General features: G+C 43.9%; 2 protein-coding genes across 2 annotated transcripts in view; one reads left to right on the top strand and one right to left on the bottom strand.

The window, feature by feature from the left end:
• The first annotated feature begins 4,606 nt into the window (after positions 1–4,606).
• Positions 4,607–7,021, top strand: LOC108936364 (toll-like receptor 6). The gene has a single exon (XM_018755700.2). The coding sequence runs from the start codon at positions 4,607–4,609 to the stop codon at positions 7,019–7,021; it is 2,415 nt and encodes an 804-aa protein (XP_018611216.2).
• An 824-nt stretch (positions 7,022–7,845) lies between these two features.
• Positions 7,846–22,384, bottom strand: part of b4galnt3b (beta-1,4-N-acetyl-galactosaminyl transferase 3b) — a 40,617-nt gene continuing 26,078 nt past the window's right edge. Inside the window, exons 11-20 of the mRNA XM_018756038.2 lie at positions 22,069–22,178; positions 21,635–21,735; positions 20,443–20,525; positions 19,335–20,343; positions 17,348–17,598; positions 16,079–16,232; positions 15,726–15,798; positions 14,781–14,934; positions 10,211–10,337; positions 7,846–10,047 (exon numbers count right to left, since the gene is read on the bottom strand). Of these exons, the coding sequence (XP_018611554.1) occupies positions 9,939–10,047; positions 10,211–10,337; positions 14,781–14,934; positions 15,726–15,798; positions 16,079–16,232; positions 17,348–17,598; positions 19,335–20,343; positions 20,443–20,525; positions 21,635–21,735; positions 22,069–22,178 (2,171 nt within the window). The 3' untranslated portion in view covers positions 7,846–9,938. The remainder of the gene's footprint in view (positions 10,048–10,210; positions 10,338–14,780; positions 14,935–15,725; positions 15,799–16,078; positions 16,233–17,347; positions 17,599–19,334; positions 20,344–20,442; positions 20,526–21,634; positions 21,736–22,068; positions 22,179–22,384) is intronic.

The following is a 22,384-nucleotide window of genomic DNA, read 5'->3' as shown; positions in this document are numbered from 1 at the left end:
TTTTGAGGCTGGGAGATCTGTTAGGAAATCGACTGCCATGTGGGACCACGGTTGAAAAGGAAGATGGAGAGGCTCCAGCAACCCAGCTGGTTTCTAGTTCGGAGTCTTTGTTTGGACGCACACTTCACATGCTTCCACAAACTCCCCGTCATCCTCTTGGAGGGCCACCAGAACCATTTCTGTAGCAGGTAAGAGTTTTACTCCTGCCCTGGTGGCCACCTGCTGGAGAATCATTTACCTAATGGAGCAAGGGAAACCGCATCCTGACCAGGACGTAGTCCTTCCCTGCTGGGGTGTCCACCGGTCCTGGCCCCTCCACCTGAGCTGATTCGAGGTCCTGTAAGAACTGCTACTCCATGGGAACGAAAAGCAAGATGTGGGCAAGATGGGTTCAGGTGTGGCCATTACCAGATCCCTGTCATGAACTCGGGCGTCAGCCTTAGTGTTCTTTGACCTTGGTCAATAGGACACTGTGAACCTAATCGTGGTGAAGAACAGTGGCCATTCTGCCTGCTGGGGGTTTAGGCTGTGGGTGATCCGCAAGAACTCAAATTTGCGGTGGTCCGTGAGGATCAAAAGCGGGTGAGTGGCCCCCTCCAGTCAGTGCCTCCATTCCTCAAGGGCCACCTTAAGGGCTAATAACTCCCGGTTTCTAATGTCATAATTATGCTTGGCAGGTGAGAGCTCACACGAAAAATAAGCACGGGGTGAAGCTTCGGTGGGGTTTCCTGTGTCTGAGAGAGGACTGTCCCTACCTAAGTGACTAAGGCATCTATTTCCACTACAAAGGGTAGCGTTGGGGAGTTGGAGAACTGGGGCAGTTGTGAACCAGGTGAGCCCAGTTCCCTTTTCACAAAGCAGAGAGGTGAGTGGGGTGAAAGACCATCTTGCCTGCACCTGCTCCTGGAGGAAACCCTCCTCTCTGAGGGCATTCCTGGTCATTGAGCTTCTCATCCTATCATAAAGTGTAAGTTTGCTATCAAGGAATAGCAGCGCCCACATCTTCACCACAATTGAATCTGCTGCACCAAGGTGTTGGTCAAGCTTCCGTCTCCCCTACTGTCACCCATGAAATGAACCCTAAGGTATTTAATCTCCTCTGTCTGGGGCAGTGGATCTCTGATAGGTCACCTGATAGCCATAACTGCTTGATGAGATTGCCAATGACCTTCTAAGGAAATTTTTTAATTTGATCAATTTTTGTCTGTCCCCTCAGGTCCAATCAACGTACAAAGGGTGATCTCAGCTGTACGAAAAGGCATGGATATCTTATTAATGTAGGTGTGGAATATCTTTCAGAATTAATGTGAACTTGTGACTTTGGGGTTTTCCTCAAATCTTAATGTGGATCAGAGCAAATCCCGATATTCCATTGAAATTGCATCTGGACCAAATACCAGGGCTTAGAGGAAGACTGCATCCAAAACACTATAAATTTCAAACATTAAAACTTGTTAACATTAAAAAGTTAGAGCATAAATACATTTTAATACACTGGCAAGATATTGTGAGCCACCAGGGCAAAGACTTTGAAGGAGTCACAGGCACCTCTGTGTGGTTACGGAGCTACCTGACCGGGCCAACAAGCCGCAGGTGCGGTCGCTTGGCTTGATTCCTGGGGGCGTGACAATTATTCTCACTCTCTATCACTCACACACTATGGGTGAACCTGAGATGGTTCAGTTTAACTTCTGTTTTTGTAGAGGTCATGCTGAAGAGTCTCCAGTGACATAACTGACAGGCTGAAGAGACAGACTCTGATCAAGTGTTTTCCTGATCTGTGCAACACAGACATGGGGAGAACATGCAAATTCCACACAGACTGAATAGAGATCAAACCCACATACCCATACACACACACATTTTGCACCACCCAGGCAACGTGAGACAGCAGCGCTACCCACTGTGCCAGCATGTCGTCCGTGACTTTTTTGTCTACGCTTGAAAAATCTGAAAAAGTTGCAGCATGCAACTTCATAATTCACTTATTTGGGTAACAATATAATAGATCAAAATCAAGCTGAAAGCCTTACATGGTGTACATTACTTACAGACGTTGTTATACTGTACACTTAACTTAATAATTAGCTATGGATTGAATACTTAAAAGTAGCGTTAGACTTACTTCCCCAAACCCACACAAAACCACACACATACACAAATATGACTATGACCACCACCAACACGGGTTCAGTTTCATAAGTTCAATTCTAGGAAGTGGATTTACCAGAGGCTGAAGAGAAGGCGTTGAAATATTGTGTTTTGTTGCAGGAAGTTATGAGGAATTACCAGTCCTTCAGCAAGTCAACAGGTAGCAGAGTGAAGATCTATAGCTCACTGTGAATACAGAGCTCCCATCAAAAAAGGTAAAATTTCATCTGTAAAATGGTATAAGCTTGACTCAAAGGATGAATTTTTCTTTTGCTACGATAGTTAATAATTAACTGCATTATATCACGTTGCATTATAAATTAAGTGAATGCTCTACCGCTCTTGGGATAATGCAGATCTTGTCCTCGTGTTATATATGCAGATGTAATGTACTCATGACGTAACCATTCTGGTATTTTTATGTTGGTGTGACTCAGTGTTGCAATTGCAAAGAAACAAAAAAGACTTGGAAGTTCTGGTCAATTTGGAGTTTTATTACATGCCTGTATGTGGATACATTTTCTGTGTATATTGATTCTGTCTTTAGACTGTTGTGCCATGATTCTTTTCTGTTATTTTGTTAAAGCAAATAAAAAAAATAAATCAATAAATAAATAAGGATTATACTTCGCAATACCATGATTTTAGATGTAATTTAAATAGGTACATCACTCCTGGAGGTTACGTTACATTACAATCAGACTTATTACAATGTGAATTTATACTAAATAGTCTATTTTTGTCATACTTTTATTTTTAAATACATTATGCAATGTTTCTAATTGTAATGCCATGTTTCATTGTACTTGGAGAAGGAAGAATTAAGTCAAAATATTTTATGCATAGTAGGGGGCGCAGTGGCACAGTGGGTTGGACCAGGTCCTGCTCTCCAGTGGGTCTGGGGTTCGAGTCCCAGTTGGGGTGCCTTGCGACAGACTGGCATCCCGCCCTGGGTGTGTCCCCTATGCCCTGAGTTGCCGGGTTGGGCTAGGGTTCCCCGCAACCCTGTGTGTGTGTGTGTGTGTGTGTGTATTTTATGCACTGCTAGGTTTAATTCTGCCAAGTATTTCCTGTCAATGATTGTTATTCTTCTTTTATGTAATTTCTTTCCTTTCATGTAATTTGTCTTTTTTCAAGTCACATACATTATAAGCATAAGTCTGACAACAAAATGTTTTTCAGATTTTAAAGAAAGGATACGTTTTAAAAGTATCCAAGAACAATATAAACACAGGTGAAGCAGAGCATCCAGAAATTTGTTGCCCTTCTTCATTTGCAAGTATTTGGTGAAATAATGTTTATATGTGATATTGTGTATGGAAAATATGGAGAGATGATAAATATTAAAACAAATGATTTAATCAGCTACCTTTGCTCATACATGCACAATTAAATATTGTTGTATCATAAATCATTGTTAATTTTGCTGCTCTTCATTATGCAAATGAGGGAAAACATCATTTGGTGTGCCCGTAAGTTGCCTGTATCTCTGGTTTTCAGAAGTGAAGTAAAGAGCAAAGTGGTACTGGGTCACAGCAACACTGAGACAGAAATGGGGCTCCCAGGATCTGAAAATATATCCACAGTGAACAAGGGCTAAAGGCACATGCACTTAACAAGGGCAAAAGGTTTCAAGTATTTCAGCTATTTCAGATTGTATGAGTGAGCTTGAAGTTTTGTTCCTGCATTGGGAGATGCAGGAAGGGAAAACATATAGATCAGCATTTAATGTCACTAAACATCCAGTCAGAGTCATACTCTCATATCTCCAGCAGCAAAACAGCTTTTCACTGCAAATCCACATGGGGTGTAAAACATTTACATATATGTATTTAGCAGGCGCTTTTCTCCAAAGCAACTTACACTGGATACTACGTAGTGTTATCAGCCCACACACCTTATTCACCGTGGTGACTTACAGTGCTAGGATACATTACTTACAATGGATCGCTCATCCACACATCAGCGGAGCACACTCTTTCTGTCACTCACACACTATGGGTGAACCTGAACGGCACGTCTTTGGAGTGACGAAGATGTGCTGCATTACTGGAAGGAAATTACTAATGATAAATAACGGCAAAAAGTTATTTGCATGGTCTGCAGATGATGGAATACACAATAAACTGTCTTTCAATACTGTCTAATTTATTGACCTGTGCTCTGCTTGTACAGACAAGTAAATATAACTAAGGTACAGCTTCCAAATGTGCAGGTCTGCTCTACTATTAATAAAGACAGTTATGCTTTGATCCATAATCATGTAATTCAAGTGATAATTTATGTGAATCATAATCTCAGTTCAAAGTTCATATTTTGAGAAGATGAGTTTAGGTTAACCAATGGAGCAGGGAGTGGGCTGCTCAGTTTGAATGTTTTCCTTTGTTTCAGGATTGATATGGCTCTGAGGTCAGCGCTTTACTTCCACCTATTGCTACTCACAGCAGATGGAAGAATGTCCCATCAGAGAGAACCCATGTTCTGCAAGGTGTCTAGTGACAACAGAGTGGACCTCTTGAACCAACATCTTACTGAAGTTCCAAGAAATTTGCCAAGAAGCACTCAATATCTTGACCTGTCTCACAACAACATCACACATCTGCATGACCAGGATCTGATGGGTCTACCAGATCTCTGTGTTTTGAAGATCACGCATAATGGTCTGCAGGATATCTCGCCCTCTGTATTCCAGGGAAACCCCAAGGTCCAGATCCTCAACATCTCCTACAATGCTCTGAGAATCATCCCGGAGCTGAATTTGCCTAATCTCATAATTCTAGACATTTCCGAAAACCTCTATGGATCTTACACTCTGAGGAAATCCTACAAAGATTTATTGAGCCTCTCATATCTTGCTCTTGGAAGCCCACAAGCACGATCAGTACATTTAGCTGATTTTGCACCACTTCATGAAATTTCTCTCAGGAAGCTTCAACTAGGAGGTGGTGTTGAACTGGATCATTATGAAGCTGGTTCTTTGGCTCAGCTACCTGTGATACAAGACCTGACTCTCAAAATGACCTTTTGTGAACATCCAGAGGCTTTTCAAAGCATCCTTCAAGACCTTGATCAAACAAAAACTGAGAGCCTGACCCTGATAAAGTTTGTTCCTGATCTGTGCAACGTTTCCAGTGATATAACTGACAAACTGAGAAACATGACCTACCTTGGCAACCTTACTTTCCAAGACACCTGGTTCAATAGCTCCGTATTGGCAAAAGTAGTGTGTAACATTATCCAGTCTCCAGTTAAGGCTCTGTCATTTCTTAATATAACCTTTGCAGAAGACACAGATGGAGGGATCAAGATTCATAATATCCCAGGATATAATAAATCAGGAAATGTAGAATTCCTAACATTTGATACTATTCATCATTACCAGTACAGTTTCCCTGTGATCAGTATCAATGCAACATTTTTTTCCCACTTGATCATTTTAAAGTTTTCTGGCACTGGAATGAGCATAATTCCATGCAATTTAATTTCTGCACTACCATCTCTTCAAATCCTTGATCTCTCAGACAATCTTTTAAATGAACTGGGGTTTTGGTGGCCAGTATGCACTAATTCCCACGTATTCCCTGCTCTCAGACACCTCTACTTGAGAAACAACAAGTTTGAAAATCTCCAATTCACCTCAAACCACACCCATGGCATGAAAAATTTGACAGTGCTAGACCTAAGTGCCAACTCCTTTAAACTTATTGGAAAAACCTCATGGCCTTCTCACCTATCTGATCTCTCTCTGAGTGACAACACCCTGGGTGATGCTGTTTTCAATTACCTCTCTCCTTACTTACAAAGGGTTAATCTATCACACACAGACATTACTGCTTTGACACAAGAAGCTCTTTCTCAACTTCCCAGTTTAAAATCTCTGTTTTTGAGCTCCAACAATATCAACCATTTGCCTCCAGATCTTTCAGCACCCCAGTTGGAAGAACTACATATTGACCAAAACAATATCAACACACTTAAAGAAAACTCATTTAAAGGACTGAGTGGACTGAAGAGATTCAAAGCAGGAAAAAATCCATTTGCCTGCACTTGTGACATGTACTGGTTCGTGACCAGTTTCAATAAATCACTGTTAATAGACTGGCCATCAGACTACATCTGCTCCTCCCCAGATGAAATGGCAGGCATGGCTTTAGAAAAATATCATCCAGGTTGGGTATCTTGCACCCCATGGATTCAAGCAGTGATTAGTCAACTGATGACTCTCACTGTTGTTTCTGTCTTGGGTTTTACTTTCTACATTTTTGATGGCGCTTGGTATCTTCGGATGCTGTGGGTATGGTTGAGGGTGAAGAAGAGGGGTCACAAGGGGGCAGACAGATTGAAGAATGCCATCTTCAAGTACCACGCCTTTATCTCATACAGCCAGAAAGACTCAGAATGGGTGGACAACCAGCTGGTGCCCAACCTGGAGGCAGCACAATTCAGCCTTTGCATCCATGAGAGAGACTTTGTCCCTGGGGACTGGATCATAGACAACATCATCAACTGTGTGGAAAGAAGCTATAAGACGCTCTTTGTTCTCTCACACAACTTTGTTCAGAGCGAGTGGTGCAACTATGAGCTGTTTTTTGCCCAACACCGTGCTATGAGCATCCAGCAGGACTCTCTGGTCTTCATCCTTCTGGAACCCATTCCCACCGACTCCCTCCCCAAGAAGTTCCTGAAGCTGAGGACTCTACTCAGGCAACAGACCTACTTGGAATGGCACAAGGACGAGCGAAAGCAGCAAGTGTTCTGGGTCAGCTTGAGGAGCATGCTTAAGACAGCTGACAAGAACATGGTTCTGGAGCGTGTTGCTAAAGAGATGACAGACATGTGTCCCTTAATCACAGACACTGATTGGTTCTAACTGTTTTTCTGGATTGGTATGTCTCCCTAAATTTCTGAGTCTTATATTCCTTGATAAGGGCAATATTACAGTAGAAATGCTTTACTTTTTAATCACCCAAAGAAGCAGTGGGTTATATGGTATTAACTCATTGTTTATAAAGAATAAGTAGTTTGATATTAATGGAAGAAACCAGTTTCATACACTGCCATTGATTTTGCCAGCTGACTAACTTGCCTGCCTTCTAATCTCATTTGTAAAATTTTAATGTCTTTGTTTTAAGCCTTAACATGATTTTAACAATCCTCTTGCATTAACTATGTGTATTAATTTCTTAATACTTGTTTTTTTATTAGATTTGTGCATATATTACTTGTTGTCATATGTTTATGTGGTTATTAACCTTTTATTTTGTTTGCTGTAACCTTACCTTCTAGTAACATTTGTGCCTTGTGCCATAAACTGAAGAAAGAAACTGAAATGTCCTTCTGGTATCAGCACGGATATTGAATTTCTTTGCACTCATAGTATGGTGTACAGTACTTAAGCAAGAAAAGCATTCAGTGTTCTCATGGTAACCCATGGTAATAACATTCATACTAGAAGTGTGTGAAGAGGTTAGAGAGCGAAGGTAACCGGAGTTCAAAACATAAGTTTGATTGTACTTAATTATTCAGAAAGTACTGTAGATTTTTAAAGTTTTCAACTTCACTTTAAACTGAAAACATTGTATTCTTGTAAACTGATGGTAGAATGCTGTATTTCAAAGTACTCTACAATTATTTAGTATAAGCTTTAAAGATCTAAGGCAGAAAAAAAATACAAATACACAACAGGTTGGCATTGAACAGTCTTTAAGAAAGTATTTTCTGGAAAAACACAGCACACAAATCTACCAATTTCACAGAAATTAAATTCATTCAGGTCTAAATTCTAGAGCACTTCCCTAAACATGGGGACATTAACCATTCTTTACCTGCCCATTGGTACGGTATACAAATACTGTTTGTCCGTACCTTTTTCACTGTCTTAAAGCATACAGTAACACAGTTCACTTTCACAACAAATAGAGAAAAAGGAAATAAGACACACTCAAGCACAAAAAAAAAAGACTGCATTAAAATGACGGGCACTTTGGAACGGCTGTAGTTCTTACCTTTCATTAAATATATTAAACAGGTTGCTTCACTAACAAAGTTCGATCAACACAGCCATCTTTTACCATTTGATTTGTAGCTTTGTTTCAAGGAATAACGTTTCAAGAGTGTCAGGAAAGAGAGACTGATACATCTAATCTCATCATACAGTTTTGGACACGCAGAGCACAGCAGCATACAGTATAATCCAGCACAACGCTGCTAAAATTTCAATCAGCATAGACAGCGTTACAGGCAGTTATACCGATATCGCAGTGTTGGTCACCTTGGTCCTCTAAAATCCAGCAGGAGCTAAGGAGTTAAGGCACATTGAAAAGGCTGCTGCTGTTCTCTAGATATTTTACAGCAAAACATAAAAGCACCTGCACCACATTTCTCCAGGAGGTCTGGTTTTGATGCTAATGCTGTGTAAACTGCATATCTTTCTACCCAAAGTTGTTCAAGGCACCAGGCAACACCACTTTTTCAAAGTGCATGCTGTAATAAACAGTAAATAGCACATACAAATGGGTTGTTATACATTTTTGCTGGACTTGGGAATCTGTTGCCTTGCATTACAGTGTTGCATTAAGTAACATGTCTTTGGTCAGAAAGGCCTGACTTTGTCTTTTGCTGCCAGGATCCGGAAAAAAGATGACACTGATGAATATAATTAGATGGTAAAGTCACATCCTCAAATCAGCTCCACTGTCTCACCTCAGATCAATCGATACAATTTTTATATCACTGGATCATTAGTAGTGCAATGGGTATTTTACTGCACTGAAGGCATGTGTGGTACTCTCTAAAATTAAATTCAACACCCTGCAAAATACAGATTTTCTAAAAGAACGAGTAACATGATAGCTAGAAAAAATAGAGAATTTTGGATCCAATAAAAAGAAAACTATTTAAATTCCATTTGTTCTTATTAAAGTATTTCCTCTCAAAACTATCTAACATACACACAAATATCATTATAAACTTTATAATAAATATTCTCGGTGATAAATATTCCTGGTAACACCACTTTCATCCAAAGCAACAGACGAGGATGATCAAGTGGTTAGAAAGAACAGAAGCATCATTTCTATAATTTCAGCATAACACACACGCAATGCTGGCAGAAGAGTGTTATTCAAGTTCAACCCTCAGACACGTACACATTGTGTAAATAAGAAAAAAATCAGCTGAATGGAAATCTTAACAAAAATAAAAAGATCTGAATATATTTTACATAGTCCAAACAATGCCGAAAGAGAGCGCATACTATACAGATACAGAGTAGGTCTCTGCAGAACAAAACACGACCTAAAGCCCATCTTTAGGTCCATACCTTTTTCATTGGCTCATCTTTCTTCACAGAGGTACACGTGTGTTCTATGGGAGATTTTTTTTCACAATCTTAAGACTTTTAAACCCCGTCCTTTCTACGCTATGTGATAATTCTCTAAAAAAACCATTTAGAATCGTACCTAAGTAATCATTACGTCTGTGTACAGCCTTATGGACACAGCCATGAAGGGTGATTCTGGTAAAACCAAACAAAACATCCCGACGCTAAAATCTGAGGAACAAATTGTGTCATTGATTATTCCCCCTGAACACAATAACTTAACCTTTCACAGAACGACCCTAAAAAAAAAAAAAAAAAAAATCAGTAGTTAAGTTTCGTTTTCATTAACATAAATATACCTTTTATGAACAGGACAAGTCACTGTAGAAATTATTCAACGTTAAACTGTGGGCAAGATACAAGCACGGACAACCTCACTGCGTCTCATGAAACATGCTGACCATGATCACGATGACCTGACCGACTGTCGGTTCCACATGCCCCGTCTGGAGTGGTAGTGGTGCATGAATTTCCTGATGTAAATTCGTTCCACTTCGAGTCCGGCCTCAAGAATTCTATAATAATTAATGGACAAATAATAAAAAGTAATTTACATACAGATAAATAAAGCTTGGTGTTAAAATGTCTTCAAAGAATTCATGCCAACCGAAAACATTCAGGGTATTCCCCCATGTGATGTTGACAGGATACATACAGTAACTGACCACACTGACTCACCTGTCCAGCAGCTCCCAGTCCTCCCCACCCCAGCGGTCCCGGAACTCCTCCGTGTTCATCCCTCCGGCTGCATCCAGGTCTGACTTGTAGATCCCCAGAAGACCAAAGCCGTTGACCTCCCAAAAGCCTGTTGGCGAATCAAATTGTCACCCATAGAGTGGAGGGCTGAGTAAACACAAATAAAACAAAGCAACACCCACACACTGCGCTGCATGCGCTTATAAATATATCTTGGCAGCTAAACAATGGTCATATGGTGGAAAGCAACAAACTAACTGTACTTTGGAATCACGCATCCGCATCTAAGTCTCTCTTTCTGCTAATGTAACGCACACATTGTATTTCCTGAGATGTATGTGGCTTTGGAGAAAAGCATCTGTCAAATGAATACAATAATTGGGGTTGGGAACAGCAATACGGATCTCAACAATGGTAATTAAAGTAAAACACTCAATTAAGTTGTTGCAGTAAAGCAGAACATACAATGAACAACTATGTTTATTAGAAGTCCAAGAAAGACAAATACACTTGGTTCTCAACTTATGAACACAAATGGGACCAGAAATCTGCAATTTGACTTGATCATCACTTTTACCACTAGGACACAAACAGTAAAATCTTAATACTGCATAGACTGCTCCGCTTATTAACGGGTTACATTCTGTAAAGCGATAATAAAAAACATATTAAAAAAAATAAAAAAAAAACCAATACTTTCATCCATCCCATGCCCAATGCATAGTTGGAGTGCCTGGAACCTATCCAGTAAATATAGGCCATGAGGAGGGAAAGAGAGTGGTTGTGACATAACTACATTGTTTTTTATTAACTTCAAACTACATTGAGATTAAACTTATAAATGAGATTTAAAATGACTGAAGACAAAATGTACATCAGCAGCACAACCTCTCATTCCATGCTGTTAACTAATTTATCAAAAGAAAGTCTAGTGTGAACTATTATTATGATCTTCATAAAAATCTTCATGAAACCAATTTCACTCAATTCCCCCCCCCCCCACACAGATAGAGTATCTAAGAAATCTTTGATATAGGCATACTAAACAACAATAACTTTTAATTTGCTTCCAATTTTAATACAGAAAATGAAAAAGAATGTAAACTGAGAGAAAATAAAGATAAAAATGCATTCTCTGCACAAACCAATGTGGGCTTTAAACAATATGCAATGAAAGTTGTATTATCTTGGGTGCGATTTGCTGCCTACTAATGGCTATAGGAGGAAACTTCAAGATTGCTAAAACCCACCTACCAGGTAGCTTTGACTCGACAAGAAACGTTTTAGAAATTAGAACAGTAAAAAAAAAAAAAAGAAAAAATTAAAAAACACACCGTTAATAAGAAAAAAAAACAAATAAAATGATACTTTAGAAAATTTCTAACTTCCATCCATCCATCCATCTTCCTCCGCTTTTATCCAGGGCCGGGTCGCGGGGGCAGCAGTCCGAGCAGAGTACTCCAGACTTCCCTCTCCCCGCACACCTCCTCCAGTTCCTCTGGGGGAACCCCAAGGCGTTCCCAGGCCAGCCGGGAGACATAGTCTCTCCAACGTGTCCTGGGTCTGCCCCGAGGCCTCCTCCCAGTGGGACAAGCCCGGAGCACCTCCCCAGGGAGGCGTCCAGGAGGCATCCGGAACAGATGCCCGAGCCACCTCAACTGGCTCCTCTCGATGCGGAGGAGCAGCGGCTCTACTCCGAGCTCCTCCCGGGTGACTGAGCTCCTCACCCTATCCCTAAGGGTGTGCCCAGCCACTCTGCGGAGGAAACTCATTTCTGCCGCTTGTATCCGCGATCTCATTCTTTCGGTCATGATCCAGAGTTCATGACCATAGGTGAGGGTAGGAACGTAGATCGACCGGTAAATTGAGAGCTTCGCCTTACGACTCAGCTCCCTCTTCACCACAACAGACCGGTACAATGATCGCATTACTGCGGACGCCGCACCGATCCGCCTGTCAACCTGCCGCTCCATTTTTCCCTCACTCGTGAACAAGACCCCGAGATACTTAAACTCCTCCACTTGAGGGAGCAACTCCCCCCTAACCCGGAGGGAGCAATCCACCTTTTTCCGACTGAGAACCATGGCCTCGGATTTGAAGGTGCTGATTCTCATCCCCGCCGCTTCGCACTCGGCTGCAAACCTCCCCAGTGCACGCTGCAAGTCTTGACTTGATGAAGCCAACAGGACCACATCATCCGCAAAAAGCAGAGACGAGATCTCGCGGCCACCAAAACAGACACCCTCCGTTCCCTGACTGCGCCTAGAAATTCTGTCCATAAAGATAATGAACAGAATCGGTGACAAAGGGCAGCCCTGGCGGAGTCCAACATGCACCGGGAACAGGTCTGACTTACTGCCGGCAATGCGAACCAAGCTCCTGCTCCGGTCATACAGGGAACGAACAGCCCGTAGCAACGATCCCCGAACCCCATAATCCCGAAGTACCCCCCACAGGATGCCACGAGGGACACGGTCGAATGCCTTCTCCAGGTCCACAAAACACATATGGACTGGTTGGGCAAACTCCCACGAACCCTCCAGCACCCTAGTGAGGGTATAGAGCTGGTCCAGTGTTCCACGGCCAGGGCGAAAACCGCATTGCTCCTCCTGAATCCGAGGTTCGACTATCGGTCGGATTCTCCTCTCCAGTACCCTGGCATAGACTTTCCCAGGGAGGCTAAGGAGTGTGATCCCCCTGTAGTTGGAACACAATCTCCGGTCCCCCTTCTTAAAAAGAGGGACCACCACCCCGGTCTGCCAGTCCAGAGGCACCGTTCCCGAACTCCACGCGATGCTGCAGAGGCGTGTCAGCCAAGACAGCCCCACAACATCCAGAGACTTGAGAAACTCGGGGCGGATCTCATCCACCCCCGGAGCCTTGCCACCGAGGAGTTTTTTGACTACCTCAGCAACTTCAGCCAGGGTAATGGACGAGTTCCCCTCCGAGTCCCCAGCCTCAGCTTCCTCTACGGAAGGCGTGTCGGAGGGATTGAGGAGATCCTCAAAGTACTCCTTCCACCGCCCGAGAACATCCTCAGCTGAGGTCAGCAGCGCACCACTTCCACTGTAAACAGTGTTCGTGGAACACCGCTTCCCCCCTCTGAGTCGCCGGACGGTTTGCCAGAATCTCTTTGAGGCCGACCGAAAGTCTTCCTCCATGGCCTCACCGAACTCCTCCCAAGCCCGAGTTTTTGCCGCGGCGACTGCCAGAGCCGCGCTCCGTTTGGCCCGTCGGTACCTGTCAGCTGCTTCAGGAGTCCCATGAGCCAGCCAGGCCCGATAGAACTCCTTCTTCAGCTTGACGGCATCCCTTACTTCCGGTGTCCACCACCGTGTTCGGGGATTGCCGCCGCGACAGGCACCGGAGACCTTATGGCCGCAGCTCCGAACCGCCGCACCGACAATGGAGGAGCGGAACATAGTCCATTCGGACTCAATGTCCCTCACCTCCCTCGGGACCTGGTTGAAGCTCTGTCGGAGGTGGGAGTTGAAGACCTCTCTGACAGGGGCCTCCGCCAAACGTTCCCAACAGACCCTCACTATGCGTTTGGGCCTGCCAGGTCTGTCCAGCTTTTTCCCCCGCCATCGAATCCAACTCACCACCAGGTGGTGATCAGTTGACAGCTCAGCCCCTCTCTTCACCCGAGTGTCCAAGACATATAGCCGAAGGTCAGAAGAAACGACTACAAAGTCGATCATCGACCTCCGACCTAGGGTGTCCTGGTGCCAAGTGCACTGGTGGACACCCTTATGCATGAACATGGTGTTCGTTATGGATAAACCGCGACTAGCACAGAAATCCAATAACAACTCACCGCTCGGGTTCAGATCAGGGAGGCCGTTCCTCCCAATCACGCCCCTCCAGGTATCACTGTCGCTGCCCACGTGGGCGTTAAAGTCCCCCAGTAGAACGACAGAGTCCCCAGTGGGAGCGCTTTCCAGCACGCCCCCCAGGGACTCTAAAAAGGCCGGGTACTCTACACTGCCGCTAGGCGCATAAGCACAAACGACAGTGAGAGACCGTTCCCTGACCCGAAGGCGTAGGGAGATGACCCTCTCATTCACCGGGGTAGACTCCAACACATGGCGGCTGAACTGGGGGGCTATTAATAAGCCCACACCAGCCCGCCGCCTCTCACCTTGGGCAACGCCAGAATAGTGGAGAGTCCACCCCCGATCGAGGAGAGTGGTTCCAGAACCCAAGCTGTGAGTGGAAGTGAGCCCGACTATATCTAGATGGTATCTCTCAACTTCCCGCACCAGCTCAGGCTCCTTCCCCGCCAGTGAGGTGACATTCCAAGTCCCAAAAACCAGAGTTGGCGCCCGAGGTTTGGGTCGGCCGGGCACTCGGCCCCGACCACCGCCCAAATCACAATGCACCGGCCCCTTACGGTTTCTCCGGCAGGTGGTGAGCCCACCTAAGAATTTCTAACTTGAATATCGTAAAATGATGAGCCACTGCAGCGTAAGATTTGCATTAAAAAAAAATAAAAAAATTGCTTTCCGTCACTGTTTGTAATTACTCAGAATTATATACCGGTCTTACGAACCGATGGGCTCTTGTGGTGTCGCACCGCAGTTCAACCTCATGACGATGGGGGCGAAGGCCATCTTTCCTTCCACACAGTGCTTGCGGATGGTGTCAATAATTGATGGTGGGAAGTGGATGTGCAGGTCGCATAGGAACACGATGCTGTGATCATCCTGGAGACACGCACGCAGACATGCTAGAACGGCACCTAGACGCCACTGCATTTCTACTATCGTGCACAAAATTCCCATCACGGATCATTTAATATTACATACATGCTACATTCTAAGGGAAGCTGTCTATTCGATTGCCTGTTCAATAGAATGTTTAAGCGTAATAAAGCATCACATCAATATAACACAAAAATATTACACGTTGTACATTTACATGCACACGTCTCTAAAAAGCTACAGCAAAACTGTTTCGTTAGACATTTCCTCAACAGTAATTTCTCCTGCATGTATCTCATGTTAATACGGCAGGAAATGCAGACTTTACAAGTAGCTTTGTTCGTAATATTACATTAAAACAGCTGTCCAGCTAAAATATTTATCATTACAATAAAGGCCTACATTGTAAATCCTGCAGATATTACGGGTAATATGCTCAAACTTTATTTTGTTTATGTCCTCTTCTGAAACTGAAACGTAACCATACTTCTGCTACCTTATTAAAATACCGCATTGACAGGTCTGATATGGTTGTGTACACATGCTAATTGCTGTTTTCTTCTGAACACCGGTTCAACTTGTCTTTAGAGGAAAGAACACTTATCTCAGTTGAAATCTTCTGGAGGGAATATTTTTTTCTTATGCAAAGTTTAACACAAAATTGTTTGAATTATCAGGGCACAGGTGGCTCAGAATTAAGGTTTGAGGTAGTTATTAGCAGTAGCTATTAACACAAAGTACAACATAAATGTGTTAAACTTCTAGCAAGTGCTCAGGGCAGAATGTGAGCTTACCGTGATGAGGTCAATCCCAGCCTGGAGGCCTGCTGACCGCTCAAAGTTTCCATGCATCCTCACGTATTGGTGCCTGGGAACACACACCCACCAGGCAGGGTCACAGCTTGGCATCACTCAACATGAACATGGAGAGAAGGTGCCTCATACCAAGGGGAAAGCGTTGCATTAACAGAGCTAATGTACCAAAACTGCTGCATTCATTTCATGCATGCTTAGTGACCTTGAGTTGTGACCGGAAGTCCTCACTCGTGAAATTTGCACGAAGCGGTAACCACTGAGATGCTCCTCCGTCAGAACACCTCGAGGTGACATCAAAACCTTGATGTGACATCCACAATTTCTGGACCGACCTGGGCAAGGAGGAGCTCCTGAGCACCAGCTCCACATTCATGTCAGTACTGCCGAAGTCGGTGACGATGACGTTGAAGTTCTTGTCCCCTGTGGTTCTGTAGAGTGACTCCATGTCCGTGATGAACTGCTGCACCCAACGGGCCTGGTTCTTCACTGCTCGGAGTGGAAGGAAACAATTCTGAGACACTTCCTCCAATTTGATGTACTACACTAGGTCCTCAGTTTATGAACACAACTGCTACTGGAAGTCACTTAGATGACAATATAGTCATGCTTTAAATTATTATCTGAATAGGTTTCTTATACTGTATAATTCATAACTAAAATACACTAAGGATTTTATTAACTTTGAGCTACATTAAAACTAAAAATGTTGAAAATAAGAGCATGTTGCCTCAACACATTCATATTTATTTCTAACTGTTGACCTCATGCCATAATTATGTGTGATGTTCCTCATTTTGTTACTTCCAACAATACTGGGAACACCAAACACGAGCTGTGGAAGTGAGTTGAATTAATCCGGTAATACACCACTACTCTTATTTAGCTGCGTTTCATTGTCAGCTAACGGCTGGATGTAGAAATAAAGGTGACGTTTATTCCGGAATGCTTTTAGCGAAGACACACCAATGAAGAAAACACAATGAAAACAGAAAAACGTACAATTCGGAAATGTGTAACTCAAGAGGATCCAGTGTGCCTATGCTCGTCTTGGCCCTGACTCATTGTGTAAGGACATTTACTTTCTAAAGGACAGGCTGACGCGTGAAGAAGGCGACGACCCTTTCAGGGGATTACTTCCACATCTACATTTACATTTATTTACTTAGCAGACACTTTTCTCCAAAGCGACTTCCAATGAACTCTATGGAGTGTTATCAGCCCACACACCTTATTCACCACAGTGACTTAGGCTGCTAGATACACCACTTACAATGGGTCACTCATCCATACATCAGTGGAACACACACTCTGTGTCACTCACACACTAAGGGGGAACCTAACAGCATGTCTTTGGAGTGTGGGAGGAAACCAGAGCACTCAGAGGAAACCCATGCAGACACAGGGAGAACATGCAAACTGAGTGGGATCAAACCCATGTCTTCTCGCACCACCGAGACGTTTTGAGACAACAGCACTCCTTGCTGTGCCACCGTATCGCCCGCCTATGTTAGAGCATCTTTACTCATCCACCCATTCAGGCCCAAACCCATGAGATGCTGCACTTGAAGGTGCGGACGAGGGGTCTCTGCTCAGGGACTCACCTGGCACAATGAAATGCACGGTAGCTGAGGGATTCCAGGCCAGGCCCATAGGGCTGCACAGCACCGGCTCTGCTCTAGAGGGTCCCCCAAGAACACTTTGTCTCAAGCGACGGTGGAGCATGTAGACATACTCGGAGAGGCGCAATCTGGCCCCGGTTTGATCTCGCAGCTCCAGCTCCAGCAGGTAGCGGCTACCTTGCGAGCCATCCGGCCGCCTCTCTATGTTAACCACGCGCAGCAGGGAGAAACGTCTGAGTGCGAGAATGCAGGGAGAATCACAAATTAGGCTCATCTTTGTCCACAATCCATTTGCATATGCATTTTAGACCTATAACTTCATTCAGTTCAGCAAACAAATAAGCTAACTGACATGACGTACTATTATTAATCCATAGAAGGACCAAGATTTGTTAAATTTTGCAGCAAAATAAGGATAAATTTGAATCTTCAGAAAAAATTCCAAAAGCTTGCTCAATAATAAAGAAACACTTTCACTACAAAACCGGAGAAAATCTGGCTCCTTATATATTACGTAAACGTCGTATGACGCGTCGCTGCCTCTTGTGTTGGAAACGTTGCAGCTTTGTAGGGAACGTTGTCCACGAAACGAACTGCCGGCCCATGCAGTAAATAGTACATATCCGTTAGTTCCTTAAACTTGGAAATAAGCTTAGCTTAGAGCCTGCTTTAAGTTAAGCATTAATTTGTGTTTTGCATATGTTATGTTCACATATCTGTAAAATTAAATAAAGTAAGGTATTTTTAAGTATATACTAAAATTTTATTTTCCCTTGTTCATGATCGGTGTGTATTTATATCTAAAAAAATTATTTTTGTCATATGTATGTGTATCTGAGGGGGCACAGTGGCGCAGTGGATTGGACTGGGTCCTGCTCTCCGGTTGGTCTGGGGTTCGAGTCCCGCTTGGGGTGCCTTGCGATGGACTGGCGTCCCGTCCTGGGTGTGTCCCCTCCCCCTCCAGCCTTACGCCCTCTGTTGCCGGGTTAGGTTCCGGCTCCCCGTGACCCTGTCTGGGACAAGCAGTTTAGGCGGTGTGTGTGTGTGTGTCTTGATTAACTTAGAAATGTAAGTCTTAAGTCCTGCTGTACTGATTACTGCCTAAGGTACCAAAAGGCCTAGGTCCAGCACTGAACACACAGCATTATGAAATAAAACCTAAATAATAAACCATGTTCCAGGTGTAATAAACTGCAGCAACTATGAATGTAATGTTTCATCTCGTTTTATGTAAGAGCAGCCTTTATCCTCAGAGCCAAAAAAGGATAATTCCAGGAAAGAACAACGGATGAGGTGAGCGGTCATGCATTTCGCCTTTCGTTCCATGACAAGTCCTCTGTGTTGCCATGGAGCGGATGCGCAGCGCTATACTTGGACCTCGTCTTCGAGCGCTCGTGGGCGAACACGGCGTTATGTTGTTGGGCCGTGAACAGATCGTCAAAGGTGGAGGAAGATGAGGGAGACGGGGGTGGGGGTAAATTGACGGCTTTTGCTATCAGCAACAATTCACTATCAGCTCAGCTTCGGGTCATAGGCAAAAACGTGGTATAAAAAGTTAAGTGTGATGTTCCATAAGTTGGGAAGGCAGAGCTTTAGAAACTGAACCAATTAGATACTGACCCACACACACACTCCCACCTCTAGTCACACACACATTGTCTGAACTGCTTGTCCCATATGGGGTCGCAGGGAGCCAGAGCCTAACCTGGGCAACACAGGGCATAAGACCGGAGGGGGAGGGGACACACCCAGGACGGCACCCCAAGCGGGACTCGACCCCCAGACCCCCCCGGAGAGCAGGACGTGGTTCAACCCACTGCACCACCGCACCCCCCTTTCCCACCTGTAGTCATTCACATTAATTCTAATGAAAAATAAGACCCGCCAGTCCATCCCACCAGCTGTGACACAGAGTCATTTTAACACACACACACACACACACAAACACACACACACACGCAGACGATACCCTGGGTTCTTCTGGTTGAGATTCCTCATGAAGGCCTCCACCACAGGCAACGCCTCGCTGTGTTTCAGCAGCAGGTTCCCCGACACGTTGCACTGCAGGTCGATCCAGTCGGACCGCAGCACTTGCAGGTCCATGGGGTTCACCTCAAATGTCTGACCCCAGTTGACCTCTGGGTCAAAGAGAGCTGGATTGATCATTTCGTAATCCACGCCCTCCTCCTCGACCTCCGACTCCCTCGGTAGACCCCACTCTCCGCCTTCATCCTTCTTGGTGGGCGCGGCACCTGCAGTGGACATGTGCTTCAGTCCACCCTTCGCTCTTCGGATCACACGAACGTCCTGGTAATCCCGACCAGCATTGTCTATATTCCGCTCTGGATTCTCCATCATTTCTTCACCGTTTCTCCCTAGTCTGTGTATGATCTGGTGGCGCCCCCTAGTGACAGCCTCTTTTTTCGGCTGAGGAGTAGTCCGTCTCCGTCTGGACCGGAACCTCAACCGTTCGCCTTGAGGAGTCTGAGACGTTGCTCTTCGCAATCGTTCCCTGAGCCTCGTCGGCAAAGCCGGAGTGACACTGGAGTAAAACATCTTCCTTTCTAGCGCGGCGTCCGCAGTGAGACGGAATTTCGAGTCACTGGCATTGCCTCCGGGCGTGATCTTTACTGGAAAGGGGGGGTTCGTCTGTAGATGTACAGGCCGACCTACTCGAATGACTTTTCTTCTCTTGCTGGATCTTTTCCTCTTTGGCGCTTTGATGAGCTTGTCTCCGTCAAGCACGGGGGCCACCGAAACCGCAGTCTCCTGCGCCAGCGGATCAGATGCCTGGCGCAGCGCTGGGGTTAGCGTGGGCTCCAGAGGTTCAGACAACAGCTTCCGCTTCCGCCCAAAGGCAAAGTTGTCATAATCGTCGCCGTAGTCTGGGGGGCGTTTATTCTTCTTTGGGGGCACATCATTATCCTCGTACTGGAACAGATCGTCCTCAACGGGAGGCTCTCCCTGCCCCATATATCCTGGCGAAAACAAACAAACGAAATAAATTAATAAAAATATTGCACATATATATGAGCGAAAGAGAGAGCATAGAATTTTTTTGCAGGGTGAGTTTCTACCTGGTTTATTCCATAATCTGTGTTCATCATCAGTGTCTCTAATTTCTGGAATGTCCATCTTCATGTAATTAAAAAAGCCAAACCTGTAAAGTTTGTAAGACACAAGACGTGATTACACGAACATATTAATGTTTTAAATATACCAACGGAAAATATTTAACTGATTTCCGACAACCAATTTGCACGTCACCATTTTTTCCCCACGAAAATATGGAATATCATCTTTCTACTGTTGCTAATTTTTTCGTTAATTATTTATCTGGATAAAGTGGGTGAGTTAATCAATATGTACATGTAAACATGTATGTAAAACTGAAATGACTGTGGTTAGACAAACAATTTCATGACAATGGAGTACCACCTTGTGGGCACCTGAAACACTACATGGGCAGAGACAGCATGGGGACTTGAACTGCTGTCCAGGAGACTGTCAGCCCAAGTCCATTTTCTAGACAGAAGTTCGTTCGTTCATTCATTCATTCATTCATTCATTCATTCATTCATTCATAACTACTTATCCTAATGCAAGGTGCTGACAGACCGCAGTCTATACTGAAAACACAGTGTGTGGCAGGATACAAAGAAATAACACTCAAAGAACCTATTAAAAACTTTTAAACCAATCGGTCTTCATTAACAGATCTGTGAAAATAGAGGATTTATATAAGGCGAAACACTGATTTAAAAATTAATTTTTGGATTTGTCTTTAATACTTTTATCATAAATTTATTTGTGCACCCTCTCCTTATTCCTTCTCACTGTAAAGCACTTCGATAAACTTCTTTTATTTAAAATTATTATTATTTTACTACAGGGTAACGGACACACACCCTAACATGCTACCAAAAACATGACAAGCTCACATTTTGGAACAACGTGCCATTTAAATTAGACAGGAATACACAGACATATTACACACTAAGTACTCAATGACTATTGATTATTTCCATAATTAATCTTCACCTGCTGTACACTGGTGAAAACCAGGACTTCAGGGAGCTTCTCATCATTTTATACATAATATGAAAAAACACATCTGAAACCTTATCTGAATTAAAAAAATAAGACCACAATGTTTAATACCCAGTGTTTACTAAATTAGAGCAAGTTCACTGGTCTCTCATGTCTAATAATTTAATTCTGCTGGGCCATTAACCACACTGAGGCCACACATGAGGGCCGATCCCCCACCTCTCAAGGTAGCGCGGGTTCTCGTGGTAGAAACATTTGTTGTCTGTCTCCATGTGAGTCAGTCGCGTGTAGTCGTTGGGGTAGACGAAGGACAAGTGAACCTAACAACAAACAAAAAAAATTCAATAACTTAAAAAAAAATGCATTTTAAACGTTCATTCATAAAAAGGCCTTCTGTATGAGAGGAAAACCATTTCAAGGCAGAGAATTCAGGTGCGAGTTACACAGGAAATGAAACTGAAATTATCAAAATTTTGCTTTTGCGAAGTCGGATGAGCTCCTCGAAAAACTTCAGGATTTCAGCCTGTACGCATCCTCTGGTGTCTACGTGTCAACTTTGTTGGCTTCCTCTTCCTACTATCTGCGTTACTGTAAATTACTGGGTTGATGATGGCCATTTCTGTTGAGGGCCAATGCGGGAGGGTTGTACTTACGAACTGTAGACCCTGGTACCTCAGCAGCGGGAAGCCTTTTATGGTGTAGCTGGGCGTGTAGGAGCACTTGGGCAGAACGTTGCGCACGTACGTCTCATTGATGAGCGGAACTGCACAGAAAGACAAATCCAACAACTACATGAGGGATTCCGGTTTAAGGAGTTTTCAAACAGAAAATGAGGTTTTACCTTCAGAAAAGGTACCCAACTTGGTAAATATGGGTAATTACACCTGTTCTTCAAACCAAAGACGTCACTGGAAGCTCAGACGACACGGCTTCGACTCTCTTACTTGAGACACAACATGCGGAGAGGAC

The sequence above is a fragment of the Scleropages formosus genome, chromosome 24, assembly GCF_900964775.1.
Source record: "Scleropages formosus chromosome 24, fSclFor1.1, whole genome shotgun sequence".
Classification (NCBI taxonomy): Eukaryota; Metazoa; Chordata; class Actinopteri; order Osteoglossiformes; family Osteoglossidae; genus Scleropages; species Scleropages formosus.
This window is presented reverse-complemented; position numbering and strand designations above follow the sequence as displayed.